The sequence below is a fragment of the Ruditapes philippinarum genome, unplaced genomic scaffold (genome assembly GCF_026571515.1).
Source record: "Ruditapes philippinarum isolate M1 unplaced genomic scaffold, ASM2657151v2 ctg2805_1_1_1_1, whole genome shotgun sequence".
NCBI classification, from domain to species: Eukaryota; Metazoa; Mollusca; class Bivalvia; order Venerida; family Veneridae; genus Ruditapes; species Ruditapes philippinarum.
The window spans coordinates 1-17,672 of NW_026853622.1; the positions used below are offsets into that span (position 1 = coordinate 1).

At 32.4% G+C, this 17,672-nt stretch overlaps 1 protein-coding gene across 4 annotated transcripts in view; it reads right to left on the reverse strand.

Annotated features, from left to right (window-relative positions):
• Nucleotides 1–26: 26 nt before the first annotated feature.
• Nucleotides 27–17,672, reverse strand: part of LOC132737384 (BTB/POZ domain-containing protein 16-like) — a gene marked incomplete at its 3' end in the record, with an annotated part of 50,590 nt that continues 32,944 nt past the window's right edge. For all 4 annotated transcript variants that reach the window (XM_060724663.1, XM_060724664.1, XM_060724662.1 and 1 more), the window contains 10 exon segments: nucleotides 27–215; nucleotides 2,135–2,233; nucleotides 2,795–2,872; nucleotides 7,235–7,317; nucleotides 8,599–8,690; nucleotides 9,443–9,630; nucleotides 10,643–10,705; nucleotides 13,955–14,024; nucleotides 16,007–16,121; nucleotides 17,108–17,283. In XM_060724663.1, coding sequence (XP_060580646.1) covers nucleotides 27–215; nucleotides 2,135–2,233; nucleotides 2,795–2,872; nucleotides 7,235–7,317; nucleotides 8,599–8,690; nucleotides 9,443–9,630; nucleotides 10,643–10,705; nucleotides 13,955–14,024; nucleotides 16,007–16,121; nucleotides 17,108–17,283 — 1,153 coding nt within the window.

Genomic DNA, 17,672 nt, shown 5'->3' on the forward strand with positions numbered 1-17,672 from the left:
CCCTTACATGATTATGTGTTGCTTACCTCTGATTTACTTGTTTTCTCACCAAGTCCAAACTTCTGACTCTTTATACCAGTGCAAACAGACTTATTATCTTCCTTGTTCACATACTGAGCTGTTATACAATATCTCACCTCCCTGTCTACCCTCATAGAGAACGTGTTTCTTTCACATTGACGGAAACTCAAAATAGGGTCACCTGGTTTCAGTCTCTACAAATATATTAATTAACATTACATTATTTCATTGTAAATACTTATAATTCAACACAAGCTTGGAGTGTAAATAAAGCATTATACAATTCTACAGGGTCTCTTTTCATCTGTTTTTATTTTTTGGTATGTTTTTTCAAAATCAAACATGAGCTGTCAGAAGGACAGCTTTCTTGACTATTCTCAGGGCTTGACAGTAAAAGAATGGACTGACGATAAAGACTTTTCTAACTTTAAAAAGGGCCATAATTCTGTCAAAATTTATCACAGAATAATAAGTCTTAGAAAGTCACCTCCTATTGAGCTCTCAAATAAGTGTATGAAGTTTCAACCCATTCCCTTCAGTAGTTTTAGAGATACCAACTTGCATGCAAAAACCAAACCATGTTTGATGCCGAAACTAAATCTCAAGTGCATACAGAAGCTTTAATTCTTCAAATAAGCTAAAAATGATCAATTTCTTAACTTCCTTAATTCTTAAAGGATAAATAAAGCTTTTTACATAAATGCACAACATGACTATGCTGTCAGAGAGTTAGCAGTCATTCTTTGATGATATTTCAAGTACAATGACGTGTTTGCAGAATTTAAAGTTTTGACCTTGAAAGTTGGAATGACAATAGCAATTCTTTAATTGTTGAGTGAAAGAATAAGTTCATTTTCTTTCTATATGTAAGAAATTCTCTTTTTGCTAAGTCATATGACTGTACATACTGATAAAATTTAAAATGCGAGCAACAATTCAGAACAAGAGCTGTCGGTAGGACAGCAACGCTCGACTATTCTTAGTGCTTGATAGTAAAAAAAATGCCTGATACAGTTACCTCCTCCTGTTTACAGGTTGGGGTCATGATGGTGAACAAGTGTGCAAAGTTTCAAAGCCATATGTCAATGGACTTTGAAAATATTTGAACTATTACAAAAAACTTTAACGTAAATTCTAAGTCGAAAAAGGGGCATAATTCTGTCAAAATGCTTAATAGAGTTACCTCCTCCTGTCTACAGGTTGGGGTCATGATGGTGAACAAGTGTGCAAAGTTTCAAAGCCATATGTCAATGGACTTTGAAAAAATTTGAAACTATTACAAAAACTTTAACGTAAATTCTAAGTCGAAAAAGGGGCATAATTCTGTCAAATGCTTGATAGAGTTACCTCCACCTGTCTACAGGTTGGGGTCATGATGGTGAACAAGTGTGCAAAGTTTCAAAGCCATATGTCAATGGACTTTGAAAATATTTGAACTATTACAAAAACTTTAACGTAAATTCTAAGTCGAAAAAGGGCATAATTCTGTCAAAATGCTTGATAGAGTTACCTCCTCCTGTCTACAGGTTGGGTCATGATGGTGAACAAGTGTGCAAAGTTTCAAAGCCATATGTCAATGGACTTTGAAAATATTTGAACTATTACAAAAACTTTAACGTAAATTCTAAGTCGAAAAAGGGGCATAATTCTGTCAAAATGCTTGATAGAGTTACCTCCTCCTGTCTACAGGTTGGGGTCATAATGGTGAACAAGTGTGCAAAGTTTCAAAGCCATATGTCCATGGACTTTGAAAATATTTGAACTATTACAAAAACTTTAACGTAAATTCTAAGTCGAAAAAGGGGCATAATTCTGTCAAAATGCTTAATAGAGTTACCTCCTCCTGTTTACAGGTTGGGGTCATGATGGTGAACAAGTGTGCAAAGTTTCAAAGCCATATGTCAATGGACTTTGAAAATATTTGAACTATTACAAAAACTTTAACATAAGTGGTTACGCCGACGCCGACGCCGACGCTCGGGTGACTGCAATTGCTCTACTTATTCTTATCGAATAGTCGAGCTAAAAAGGTCTGTGTTTTCATTTGGGAAAACACTTAACTTTATAAACATTGGTCTGAAATAATGCATCTTTTTCAAACTTGCTGATTTACCTGCATAAAGAAAGAATAAACTCCATCCTTAGATCCTGCTCCCTTCAATTCGAAATGGAAACCATGAAGAGAAAACACCTCCGAGTGGTAAAGAGGTTCCTGGAGGAGAAATATTATAAATATTTCATGAATTATAAATAACACATATATAATATATTTATTATTTAACATGAATAATGATAGAAATACTGTACATATTTAATAAATAATACATATATTTATAATGAAAAAATGCATCTTGGTTTCCTTGCTTAACCATGATATTTATATAGGAGTATTGAAAAAGTTAAAGCAAAGATTTGCTATAAGGAAAAGTTAGAAAATTAAATCCAGAATTTTATTGTATTTAGATGCATAATGTAATAAAAATAAATAAAACATGTTATTTTGTATTTCATCATTTCTTTATTTAGCAATATATAACATACATATGATCATGAAAATGCAAATATACAGCATCCGTTGTAAGTCATTGCTCAGTACATAGGATTCTGAATGGGACATTGAGAAAACCTGACAAAACCCTGGGTCCGAAAACCATCCAGTTTTCTCAAATTTCACTGTATATACAAGTTACACAAATCAGGGAGTACAAATTTTACAAATTAGGTCACTATTCTTCAACAAATATATAATACTATTTATTGTAATTAAACTTACTGTATCCATTATAAAACCCTGCCTGATAGCAGCTGTGTTAAAATTCTTCATCAAAGACATGTCTCCACCCCCTTGTAGCTACAAATATAACATTAAAAAAGGACTCAATTATAGAAAAAAAATCTCAAAATTTTCAGATATTTCCTAACATAAAATAAGCTGTTTTAAAAAATATTTTATGAGAAAAGGGTAATTCAAAATACATCAAGAAAATAGGTCCTTAATCATATGTTTCCTATGCATAAAACATTCTTAATGAGAAGGAAATATGCATTTTCAGTTGGCAATGAGCAATTAGAAGGGGAAAACACTAATCATATCATTACATTGTTTTGGAATTGTGATCTTAACAAAAAATATAAAGCACAATTATAAAGCCTAGTGTAAACAACAACTTTTAAGCTGCCAGAAAGCCTTAAATTATTTCAAAATTTAATAACCAATTAAATTTCAATTAAGGATATAGAATATTTTTTTCTGGAATTTTAATCATAGGAAAATGAACAAGTAATGTTGCTGTATTATCAATAAATTGAAATCAAAATACATCATTCAGTAAAAACTAAATTATAATACAAATATTGCATGTCAGGGCTTATTTATAATAGTAATTAGGCTACCAAAATATTTGTAAAATTTGAAAAAGATGAGCAAATTATCACAATTAAGGAATATTTAGTAATGGTTCAACAAAATATAGGTTAATAAGATACCATAATAAAACTATGAAATTACTCTGTTCATCTAGAAAAAGAGCTAAAAATAAGTGCTCTTACGTCAGATATTTAATTGTAGCTTTTACCAAGAGAAATTGAATGCCTCAAATCGCTATGAAACTAAAACAAGAGGGCCATGATGGCCCTGAAGTCGCTCATCTGTATATAGGCCCCCAGAGCGGGGCCAGTTTAAAACTCCAGGGCTTTTATTTGAACAAACATGGTAGACACCCATTAGAAGAGGTCTAGCTCGTTGAGTTTTTTCTTTACACATATAGTAAAAAACAATGAGACCCCTTGGGCAGGGCCAGTTTTGACCCCAGGGCTTTTATTTGAACAATCTTTGTAGACACTTACTAGAAAATGTTTCATGCTTAATATCTTAACTCTAGCTATTCGGGTTTTTTCAAAGAAGATTTTTAAGTTTTTGCTATACACATATAAAGAAAATTAATGACCCCCGGGGCGGGGCCAATTTTGACCCAAGGGCTCTTATTTGAACAAACTTGGTAGACATCCATTAGAACATGTTTCATGCTAAATATCTTAGCTCTAGCTATTTGAGTTTTTTCATAGAAGATTTTTTAAGATTGCTATACACATATAAGGAAAATAAATGACCCCTGGGGCGGGTTCAATTTTGACCCCAGGGCTTTTATTTGAACAAACTTTGTAGACACTCACTAGAAGATGTTTCATGCTAAGTATCTTAACTCTAGCTATTTTTTTTTTCAAAGAAGATTTTTTAAGTTTTTGCTATACACATATAAGGAAAATAAATGACCCCCTGGGGTGTGGCCAATTTTGACCCCAGGGCTTTTTTGTAACAAACTTGGTAGACATCCATTAGAACATGTTTCATGCTAAATATCTTAGCTCTAGCTCTTTGGGTTCTTTTAAAGAAGATTTTTAAGTTTTTACTATATGCATATAGGAAAAATCAATGACCCCCTGAGGTGGGGCCAATTTTGACCCCAGGGCTTTTATTTGAACAAACTTGGTAGACACCCATAAGAAGATGTTTCATGCTAAATATCTTAGCATTAGCTCTTTGGATTCTTTAAAAGAAGATTTTTTAAGTTTTTACTATATGCATATAGGAAAATCAATGACCCCCTGGGGCGGGGCCAATTTTGACCCCAGGGCTTTTATTTGATAGACACTCACTAGAAGATGTTTCTTGCCAAATATCTAAACTCTAGCTCTGTGGGTTTTTTAGAAGAAGATATTTAAAGTTGTTTTTTTTTTTTTGGTTGCCATGGCAACCAGAGTTCTGCATGAAATTAAATTCTTTGAACAATTTTTAAAGGTGACCACCAAAGGAACATTCCTGTGAAGTTTGGATGAAATTGGCTGAGTGGTTTATGAGGAGATGTCATTTAAAGTAAAAGTTTACGGACGGACGGACGGACGCCGGACGAACGCCGGACAAAAAGCGATCACAAAAGCTCACCCTGTCACTTTGTGACAGGTGAGCTTAAAAGGCTTCAATACGGTTCAAACTTGGCACAAATGTTGACTGGACCATAATTAGCCTTTTAAATGGCATACTCAATCTTAAATTTCCTGTTACCATGGCAAAGAGGGGACATGTTAAAACAAGCTCACCTGAGAAATAGGTCAAACAGTTTTATTTGAAAAATTTGGTAGACATCTACTAGAAGATGTTTCATGCCAAATATTTAAGCTCTAACTCTTTCAGTTTTTTACAACATGATTTTTTAAGATTTTTTGTAAAATAATCTTTTGGTTGCCATGGCAACCAGAGTTCTTTATGGAATCTTATTCTTTGAAGAACTTTGGTAGAGCTTCTTGCAAGATACATCCCTGCAAAGTTTCAACAAAAATTTGGCCAAGTGAATTAGGAGAAGTTGTGTAAAGAAATTGTTGACACATGCAGACGCACTGATGGACGACGCACAATGGGCCATCACAAAGCTCACATTGAGGACATTGTCCTCAGGTGAGCTAAAAAAGCTTCTCTATAATAATGGTTAATTCTTTTTCCACCTGCCTCAGATTTTCAGTAATATTATATACAGAAATTCATAGATATATATATTTCCCAGTATCTTAATTTGAGTAATCAGTATTGTTTAATATCAATACATTTCTTTACCTTGATTTTGAAGAGGTTGAACCTTATTTGGATCAAACAGAGTTCTCAGTGTTTCATACTAGGAAAACATGGTTGTGACCAAGGTATTTTGGGGTTTTTTTTGTTTTTGTTTTTCTTTTAAGAATGTGGATAATCTTGATATTGCATGGGTATCAGGTTTATGTCCATGCAACTATTCTATTTTGTTATGAAGTAAGATTTATTTGTCGATCAACTTTAATTTTGATAAGATTTAGTTTTGATTCAAATCATTAATATCATGTAATCAAATAAGAAACAAAAATAAACAATGGCAGTACAAAGTAAGTGATATAAATATCGTATCTCTATCACAAAATTAAGTATCTGAATTAACACCCTGAAACTCATAAAAATTGTATAACAGAGTTAACCCTGCTTTTGATTTGGAACATTTCATTCAATGTTAAATAGATTTCAATATTAAAATTTAGAAACCAGCAGTTTAGAGCCTGGCCAGGCTGCATGTATGTAACGGCTAGATTGGCTCTATACTTTTGGATTTAACTCACTACAGTGTTGGAGCAGGTCCTCTAGATGCTTGACTGAAATCATGATCACAAGTAGAAAAATATCGCTTTTTTAGGCTATGCACCTTAGATTTAACTTAGCAATTTTCATGGAATCTTTTAATCTCATATTTTTCCATTCATTATTGTATATTAATTGGCATGAGGAGATGAATAAGCCATCCTAAAGTGCATTTCAGCAGGTTAAAATGTGAAAATGAAGTATTTTATGATTCTATACCCTTGTCGGTTTATACCGGAATACAGTATTTAGTGTGGTGCTTACGTCACAACACTTTTTCTCATCTCAATTAATCATTTTCGGTAACAGTTAGGTTAAAGTTTATTATATACTTACAGCATGACAATGTTGAGATGGAAGGTCAAGGTTATATATACTTACAGCATGATAATGTTGAGATAGAAGGTCAATGTTATATATACTTACAGCATGATAATGTTGAGATAGAAGGTCAAGGTTATATATACTTACAGCATGATAATGTTGAGATAGAAGGTCAATGTTATATATACTTACAGCATGATAATGTTGAGATAGAAGGTCAATGTTATATATACTTACAGCATGATAATGTTGAGATAGAAGGTCAATGTTATATATACTTACAGCATGATAATGTTGAGATAGAAGGTCAAGGTTATATATACTTACAGCATGATAATGTTGAGATAGAAGGTCAATGTTATATATACTTACAGCATGATAATGTTGAGATGGAAGGTCAAGGTTATATATACTTACAGCATGATAATGTTGAGATAGAAGGTCAAGGTTATATGTACTTACAGCATGACAATGTTGAGATGGAAGGTCAAGGTTATATATACTTACAGCATGATAATGTTGAGATAGAAGGTCAATGTTATATATACTTACAGCATGATAATGTTGAGATAGAAGGTCAAGGTTATATATACTTACAGCATGATAATGTTGAGATAGAAGGTCAAGGTTATATGTACTTACAGCATGATTATTTTGAGATAGAAGGTCAATGTTATATATACTTACAGCATGATAATGTTGAGATAGAAGGTCAAGGTTATATATACTTACAGCATGATAATGTTGAGATAGAAGGTCAATCAGCTTTTCTCTAGGCAATATATTCATCAGCTGCATATCTTGAATATTTCCCGCTGCGAAAATAATAAGTTTATAATACAAAAGTGTCTGTATTCAAATAGCAAATAAAAGGCTATAGAGTTTTATAATTGAAACCAGGCAAATAGGTAAAGATTTAATTTCAATATATTAAAAAAATTTCGTTTCCTGCAACATAATATCTCTTTTTTTCGTCTATGTGTAAACAATAATCACTTTCATAAATAACAAATAATATGTTTCTATTTTATCCTAAGACAGTAAATATACAATAGTGTTGAGTAGTAGAAACATTGTATAAAGTATATTGAACTGTCAGCGTGAAAAGGACAACTATTGTGCAAAGAGGAAAATCACCTAAGAATAATTACATGTCAACGGTCATCTTCTCTCAGATTTCCTTGCATTAAAGTATCATAAAATCCCTCTAGGGGGGTCAACAGTCACAGTGAAACATAATATCCATTTACAAAAAGGTTCTGAATAATAAATGGTCCAAATTGTCTGCCAGCAAGACAAAGAACCGAGATGTCACCTCATTGTGGTAAATGTCAAACAAAAAGCAAATAAGTAATTTTTTCGGAGATTATAAAAGAAGAGAGAATGTCTTGGAATAATTATGCCTCTAAGTTTTTTATATCAGTTATTCATTACTGTATTAGTTGTGTAGTAAAGTGTAGACTTTGTTTACAGACTTACTACCCCCCCCCCCCTTAGAGCACTGAAATGTGGCTTGACTGGCTGACAATAAATAAGTTATAGATATCAAAGATATCAGAGGCACGTTATGTCTTAGGAATGAAGAAATATTTACTTCTTGAGAAAAGGAAACCGTTAGTCTTAAAATGATAAAATAATGGTTTTAGAACATGTTATATGATTGACACCTGAAAAAGTAGCCCTGAATGTAAAATTATGCTATATGAGAAATTACTCATTTATTGGTACTTTCCCATAGCTTGTATAGTGCCAGGGTAACCTAGAATTTTAAATATTAAGCCTAGGTTGCCCATAGTTTTTTTTTTCCAAATTCAACAATTAGCAATTTAAAAGTCATTAAATAGACCCAGGAGGGGAAAGGTGTGGTATCTTAGAAAACTGAACTCAGTTTTTTTCAGCTTTTCACTGTTACCTGTACAAGAGGAATTTAATCTACCATAAGAATGTACCTGAAACTGGTTTTACAATTTACCACATAATACTTCAATGCTACGGAAGGTTTTTTATCTTGAAAGAATACCATCTTGACGCACCACATTAAGACCACAACATTGCAGACAGAATATGACAGATTACTCCGTGTGATTTATACTTACTGTCTAAAATTCCATGAAGTCGTACAGCTGAGAATAAGGGTGAATAAATCTGACCATCATCTCTCTCAATAAATGAGGTTGTCTTTGGTAAACTAGAAAAATAAATTTATGGAATAATATTGTAATCTTTACAGAATATTGCTTTTTAAGTGAGGAAAGAATATGCAACTGATAACAAACTAATATATTACTATATTATATTTACTATATAATATACTCATCACTTATAATAAAGTTTTCTTACAAACTGCTTTGTAAGAGAACATAACTTACTATGGTAAGGTTTTCATTGTCAACAATGCACATAAAAAGCATGATGTAGGCAAATTCATGTGGTGTGGGGAATCCTAAATATATATCAAAACATGATTAGCAAATCCATGTAAAGTGGGAATCTAAAATGAAAATCGGAACAGGATTTGGCAAATCTATGTGTAATGTGGGTACCTTACATATAAATCAGAGCATCAGAGCAGATATATGTGATATGGGAACTACAATTATATCAAAGCATGATTTGGCAGATCCATGTGATATGGGAATCTTACATAATTATCAAAGAATGATTTGGCAAATCTATAAGATTTGGAAATCTTACATGCATATCAAAGCATGATTTGGCAGATCCATGTGATCTGGCAATCTTACATAATATCAGAGCATGATTTGGCAGATCCATGTGATCTGGCAATCTTACATAATATCGGAGCATGATTTGGCAGATCCATGTGATCTGGCAATCTTACATAATATCAGAGCATGATTTGGCAGATCCATGTGATCTGGCAATCTTACATAATATCAGAGCATGATTTGGCAGATCCATGTGATGTGTTTATCTTACCTATTAAAGTATGAAAGTACAGTACTATGTGAGGGCATCAGCTGTAGATGTGGATTAAGCTGCATAAATAGCCAATAAGCTAGAGTTCTATATACACTTTTTTCATTGAAGACAAATAAACGATTGGATTTTACAACTTTCTGCAGCAGTTCCATCGGCATTTCACGAAGCTGGATATTTTCCGACAGCTGAAAATGACAATCAGAAGGTTAATAAAAATGTACCTCAATTTTGTATTTATTTTTGTCTCGATGTTTTTCTGACGTGTATCACGTCCCAAAAGAATCACTAGAATTACACAATTTACATTGTCTGAGGCAAGTATCACATGATCTGACTTTTATTACATATAATCATTTAAAGGGGAAGATTATTTTTAATCTTATATATATCCCAAGTTACTTAACAATGGACCCATAAAATTCAGCAATTGTATGGAATATTGATGGATCTAAATGTAACTGTCTATTTGGTTAGTTTTCATGCCAAATTAAACACATATGTGATTAGTCTGTTGACAGTTACCATGCTTTTCTGGACAATTAACCAGTAATTACAATTTTTTCTGGAATTGACCAAGTTCTAATCCCATATGATTTCTGAATCAGTGTTGAAAGACAAATGTCCATTGGACTCAATGTCCAAGGTCGATTGTCACAAATAAATTATGCCTTGCCCAAAGATTGCACAAGGGACCCCTAGATTACAAATCCATGCTCTCCGTAATGAGCAAAGAGGGCAGATGCCTTCTATAAGAAAAAACCTAACAGAATGCATTGATAGGCACAGGGGTTTTTCTTTCTTTAGAAAAGCTTGAAAGATGCTACACCATCTAGATAATGTATGTAAGAATTTAAACACAATAAAATGTAAGTATCTATTAAAAAAACAACTCACTTCTAGCCTTAAACTTGCTGAATTTGTGTATCGGATACCCTAATTTCAAAGGCTTAGAGCAAACTGTTCCATCTTTATATAGAAATAGAAGCACATAGACCAGTTTTGCTCTAAACCCTGGATTCATGGATTTAATACAACAATAGAGCAACCAACAGTTCAGAGCATGGTCAGACTTCAGGAATGTGCAGGCTGGTGCAGCTCTGTACTGGCAGCATAGGCTAATCATTTTCTGACATCCAGTAGGTCAAAGGTCAAATTTAGAAAATGTAACATCAACCCTGTTGCCAGGCAACAACTTACATCTGGTATCAAGTTGAGTTCCAACCATCTCTCACAGGCCAAAACTACATGCTCTTGTTGATGCTGAAATGATAACATTCTTCATATGTTAGAAAGCTTAAAACATATATGACAATGACAATGGCAATGGCAATTATTTATGTGCAATATAAGGTATCCAGCCCAAAATACAAATTAGTCATAAACATATGAATATAACACCACTTTTTCATGTTATAAACTATAACAATATATAATCTGAAATTGAAATCCAATAAAGTAGCACTTTAACTAGTATTCTGTAATTATCAATTAATATCAAGTACAATCATAATTCAATGTAACTCTCATATTATATATATATAAATATTTACATTTAAGGCAAATTATGCCCCAGAAACGAGTAAATATGTTCTTCTTTAGAAAAGACAAAAAAGAGTTTCAGAATAAACAAGCATTTGATAGTATTGCGGGCAATACAGTAGTCCCCTACCGGTCCCTCAAAAAGTTCTTTAATTGTCATACACTCCTGTGTATTGCCATTTATAATGAATTTGAGGATGAAGTCTGTATTTGAAAATATCAACCACAAAACATAATAAAATAAGTTTGTCTATATCACAGTAATGTGTTAAGTTTCCATGCTTAGTAAGGAAATTATGTTTATACAACCTTGTCATATTATTACGATGTGGGATTTTAAAGTAAATCCTATAAGGAATGAAGAAGTTGGAGTGAAAATACCAGTTTCTCGAAAAAAATCTAAGTTCAAGGGGGACATAATTCTGGAAATAGTCTTGCTAGAGTATTTAACCTTCTCAAAAATGTCGAGTGATAATAAGAAACATATATATGAAGTTTGAAGTAGATACATTAGGAAATAAAGAAGTTATTTAAAAAAAGACAACATTTTTTCCCCTAAAAAATCTAAGTTCAAGGGAGGTAATACTGATATTTTTTGTGCTAGAGTTTTAAACCTTGTCACATATGATGTGGTTGATGACCAGAAACTTATATTTAAAGTTTGAAGTAAACACCTTAAGAAATAAAGAACATATAGTGAAAAAGCTGAAAATTTAAATCAGAAATCTTGAAATTCAGGCTATTTGTTGCCATAGCAACCAGAATTTTCAACATAGGAAGAAAAAAAAAAGATGTGCATAATCTCCAGACTGCCATCTACCCATATTTCAAGTGTCATAAAAATATTTTCAGTACTTTTTGAGTTATCACTGGATCCAGTTTATGTGTTAAATTTGCCATATTTTCAGACTATTTGTTGCCATAGCAACCAGAATTTTTCAACATAGGAAGAAAAAAAAAAAGACGTGCATAATCTCCATACTGCCATCTATCCATATATCAAGTTTCATAAAAATATTTTCAGTACTTTTTGCGTTATCGCGGGATCCAGTTTTGTGGACGGACGGACTGACGGACTGACAGACTGACAGACAGACAGACAGACAGACGGACAGACAGACAGACAGACAGACGGACGGAGGGTAAACCTAAAGTCCCCTCCGGTTAAACCGGTAGGGGACTAATAATGGTTTAAGACCACTAACATTAGATGCTTATCACCCGAGGAAAATAGCATTGAATAGAAAAATGTAAACAAAGTAGTATTTTGACTTCCATACATATAGTTAATCACTATTATTGCCCTGATTGCCAAAAGCAAAATAATCAAAGATAGGGAGGTTTAATAAGTAACATTTTGACAATCATTAATAGGATACCAAAAATAAAAAGCATTTGGAAATTGAAAATTGGAAGATTTCTGAGGTACAATTGGCCTTAAAGATATAGCATATTACTATAAATATTCAACAATTTTTTTTAAAGTACATAAGTTATTTTCAATCACGATTGAAAAGTGTCTGTGCTTTTTCAATAAAAGAATTCATTTTCAATATATTTGGCTAATGCAAAAACACTGTTTTCACTTTTATCTGACAAGATGATAATAAAATGATATAATTCAACTGTCAAGCCATACATCATTTTTTCTCAGCAATGGTTATTTTAGGTAACTTATATAAGTTTCTATTTTTTTTCATCACAGTCTAATATGAGCACACCTAGAAAGTATTTTTGTCTCATTTTGCGTGCTAGTTATTCCTATCTTAATAACAGCAGAGACCTACATTACCCTTGTAATCGAAAAATTGCAAGTTTGGCTGTAATGTCTGTCTGGGAACAATCCTATGATTTATGAGAGAAGCATATAAACAACACCTTCCATAATATAATCTGTATCATTTCTTGCACATAAGAAATCAACAGAAATAATAACTATTCCAGACAGATAATTAAATGTCACACAATGGGGGATTGGTTTTCTATAAAAAGTTTAGCTTTAGTGTCATAGAATCTGAAATCAAGAGATTCTGTGGTACTCCAAACAAAGGAATGCTCTAAGGTTATACATTAATGATTTTGCCATTTTGAATCCTGAACCAGTTGAATTTCTTAAATGGACTTGTCCAGCGTTCATTTTGGAACTGTCGATTATCATTTTTGGGGATATCAAGATGAAAATTTGAAGTTTGAAAGAGCAGACTGGCCTGGCTCTGCACTGGTGGCATAGGCTAACCTGTTTTGGTTCTAGCAGGTTCTGTGTTAAAATCTCTGAACAGGTTACCTTTTACAAAGTTACCGCCACAAATACAAAAGTCTATTCTTTCACTAAACTAGTTTATTCCGGATTGTTTTAAACCCTTTCCTTGCTTGGAAACCACTGCCATCAGTATACAGCCAGAGGCCGTGTAAAGTCAGCATTATAACAATTATAATTTTGGACAAGAAATATAACATAGCCTGTACATCTGTGCAGACGAGATCTGATCAGGCTCTAAACTGTTTGCTGACAAGCTTTAAATTTCCATCTTGAAATCTCTAAATTGATAATCAACTGTCTGATATAAGAAATTAAGCTAAGTAAAGATGAAATACAAATTTACTAAATCATTGTGACCAAGAACCTTGTACATAGGATTCAAACAATGACCTTCAATTAAACATCTAAGTTAAATTACAAGCTTTTGATGGTTTTTTATATAAAAGCACTTTGCAGTAAGTTTACAACTTGTTAAGGTAACAAGTTGAAAATTTTCTGCAAAGTGCTTTTACATAAAAAGAACTCAACTGAGACCCAAAAGCCTTACATTATAAAATTTGAAATTCTCACATAGATCAACTGGCACATTTAAAACAGAAAATATCCATAAGATTATTTGTAGTTTTACCTCAAACTGATGAACCGTTTAGTCCAGATTAAAAGACAAACAAAGTATATTTAAGAAATTTAACATGGTATGGGATAATTACCTTTGAGGCAACAGCATGGTACTTGCACACAGTTTGATTGTTGATGTTCTTTAGCATCAATTTAGTACACCTGAGTAAAAACAAAAACAAAATTTTCACCATCATTTTTAAACACTTATCTTTTTATGTTAAATATTTCAAGATGAAAGTTTTGTTAATATGGAGATAAAAGTCAGAAAATAGGATCTAAGACCAGACAGTTAAGTATTTTTATATTTAGATTTTGTGGAAAAAGTTTTTTGTTTTTTTTTCCCTTTCTTAAGTTTTACTCACACCTACACCGTCTAAATCATATGGGGACTTCCCAGCTTTATTGATGGAGGAAGACCTAAGGTGCCCCTCCTTGTATTATTTCAAGCACAAACATGCACAGGTAGAACCATCAATATTCCATAAGAGAGCTGCATATCTAAGCTTGCTGTCATGGAAAATTACTAAGTCCCTGGAAAGATTCAAACCAACAGTCATGAGGTCTGATCTGTATAGACTGAAGTGATTAAGGACAGTATTACAACAAGTTTCAGAGGCCATGTAAAGTCAGCATTATAAAATTATTATTTTGGACAAGAAATATAACATAGACTCGAAGACTTAATCAATACCCTTCCCCCCCACCCCCCCAATTTATATTAAACTAGAAATGTGTCCATAGGACACGGATGCCCCCACACACCACTGTTCTGTCAATCTTATGACTCTAGGTCAAATATTTTTTGGACTACATGTGCCACAAGTTGAAAACTAAAAATCAACAAAGGGCCATAATTCTGTTAAACTTGGTCGCAGCAAAAATTCCTACCTTTACTACCATCTACACATTAAGGTTGTTAATCCCTGGAAGTTTAAGCAAAATCTGCCATCCGGTTTAAGAGGAGTTGCAATCACAAAATTTCTACATAGTATATAATGAAAAAAACAACAAAGGGCCATAATTCTGTTAAATTTGGTTGCAGCGAAAATTCCTTCCTTTACTGCCATCTACACATAAAGGTTGTTCATCCTTGGAAGTTTAAGCAAAATCTGCCATCCGGTTTAAGAGGAGTTGCATTCACAAAATTTCTATATAGTATATATTGAAAAAATCAACAAAGGGCCATAATTCTGTAAAGTTTGGTCGCAGCAAAAATTCCTTCCTTTACTACCATCCTTACCTTAAGGTTGTTCATCCCTGTAAGTTTAAGCAAAATCTGCCATGCGGTTTAAGAGGAGTTGCATTCACAAAATTTCTACATAGTATATAGTGAAAAAATCAACAAAGGGCCATAATTCTGTTAAATTTGGTCGCAGCAAAAATTCCTTCCTTTACTACCATCTACACATTAAGGTTGTTCATCCCTGTAAGTTTGAGCAAAATCTGCCATGCGGTTTAAGAGGAGTTGCGTTCACAAAATTTCTTCATAGTATCTAGTGAAAAAATCAACAAAGGGCCATAATTCTGTTAAATTTGGTCGCAGCGAAAATTCCTTCCTTTACTACCATCTACACATTAAGGTTGTTCATCCCTGTAAGTTTAAGCAAAATCTGCCATCCGGTTTAAGAGGAGTTGCGTTCACAAGATTTCGGGACGTACGGACGGACTGACGGACTGACGGACTGACACTCGGACGGACAAGTGCAACGCTATATGCTCCCACTCTGTGGGGGCATAAAAATCTGGAGAAAGAATGATTCCTTGGAAGCATTTTGAATCACATCAAAATTACATGAAAATTGCAGACTCTGTTCGACCGAGTCTGTACTTGAGGAATAATGAAAAAGTGCAACATCCTTCACATCCCCTAGCAGCAACTTGAGTGGTACTTAATTTTCAACATGTAATAGTGCTAGAATTAATGATCTAAAAGGACCAGAAAAATATAATTACATAAAAGTGAAGTACGTGAAAGTTTACATTTTCTCCAGAGTTATTCAGGTAAACAAGTTCATATGACCCATGTCCTTTAAAGAATCACTAGGTTTTCTATGTAATTAGAAATAAATTATTTGAATTAAACCAAAAATGAAATATAATCTTGTTGAAACAATACTATGTCAATTATTTATACAAATTACCCTTTAATTAGTGCCTTAAACTGTAAGATGCATGCAGCTGCGAGAACCTCTGCTAGTCTTTCATTATCCACATCAATTTCATCATGATACATGTTGCCAAGGGCGATTGCCATTCCTAGAAATGTAATTATTATTCATTACTAAATAACCTTCATTTTATGGAAAATCTTGATTAATATAAAACAGAAACATCCCCCAGGCAGTGTGAAATAATAAAGATATTTATAAAGAAGAATAAATCAAGTTTTCTTTGCACAATTATGACTAGAAAAACTACATTTGATTACTGTTGTAAACACATTTTCCATTATATGTTTTTATAATCATAATGACATGAAAAAAATCAGTAAAACATAAGTTTTTGCCAGTGCAAAAAATGAACACGGTGTAATGAAACAAGCAAATAGAAATAAGAGGGTAAAGTTTTGCAGCTTTTGTAAATTAGAGATTAGAAAATTTGAACCAGAAATGATGAAGAAAAAACCAGAACATGTTTACAACCCATGTTATAATCTAGGAATAACTTTTTTTTTTACAATTAAATTTTCTGATTTTATCAAATCAGGCAACATCTTATAAAATGAACAATTAAGTCACCATATAGAAAAATAAGTTGCCACCTTAGTGCAGAAATGGGTTAAGTCCTTCTAAATTTAATAAGAGTTAACCAGTTATTGCACTAAGGTGACAAATTAGTGCTGTTGTTCTTGGCAAACAAAAATAATACTTATCAATTATATAAGCATAAAGGCAGCATGTCAGTAAATTACTTACTTATAATGCAGCACATTTGCAACATCGCCTTTCACTGGATTATAAAGATGTTTATATAGTTTTATATACACTGCTGCTGTCAATTTATGAAGAAATCTCATTTTTTTCTTTATAGAAAGATGCATGCTGTATTATAAATTCATTATAAATATTTCTGACAGATTATTATGGCTGTATATAAACAGTTGTTTGCAATATATATTTCCAAACAATCGTTTATAATTAGGGTCATATAACATGTAAAGAATCTTTATAACTAATAATATATACTGTACACATACGGAATTATTTGGTTGCAGATCAAAGGTATATAATAAATTTGTTTACCAGTTTTTGTCACAAATGGGTCATGTATGTCCATCTGTATGAGTGTGACATTATTGACACGCCCCTCAGACGTAAGTGACGGGTGATCAATCTTCTTAGATTCAAGATCTTTCACATCCTGTATCTCAAGCCCTTCTACTGTACTCAGTCTGTTTGACATCTCCCTATACTCATTACTATAAATAAATACATTCTGATTAGTTAAATATATTTGGTAACTATAAATAAATGCATTCTGATTGGTTAAATAATAACATTTCAATTACTTTAATAAATACATTCTAATTGGTAAAATATATTTGATTACTATAAATAAATACATTTTGATTGGTTCAAAATATTTTGATAGCTATCTTTATAAATAAGTGCATTCTAATTGGTTAAAAATATTTGGTTACTGTAAATACATTCTGATTGGTTAAAAATATTTGGTAACTATAAACAAATACAATATACATTCTGATTGGTTAAATATATTTTGATGATTAAAAGACTACATTCTGATTGGTTAAAAATATTTGGTAACTGTAAATAAATGCATTCTGATTTGTTAAAAATATCTCCT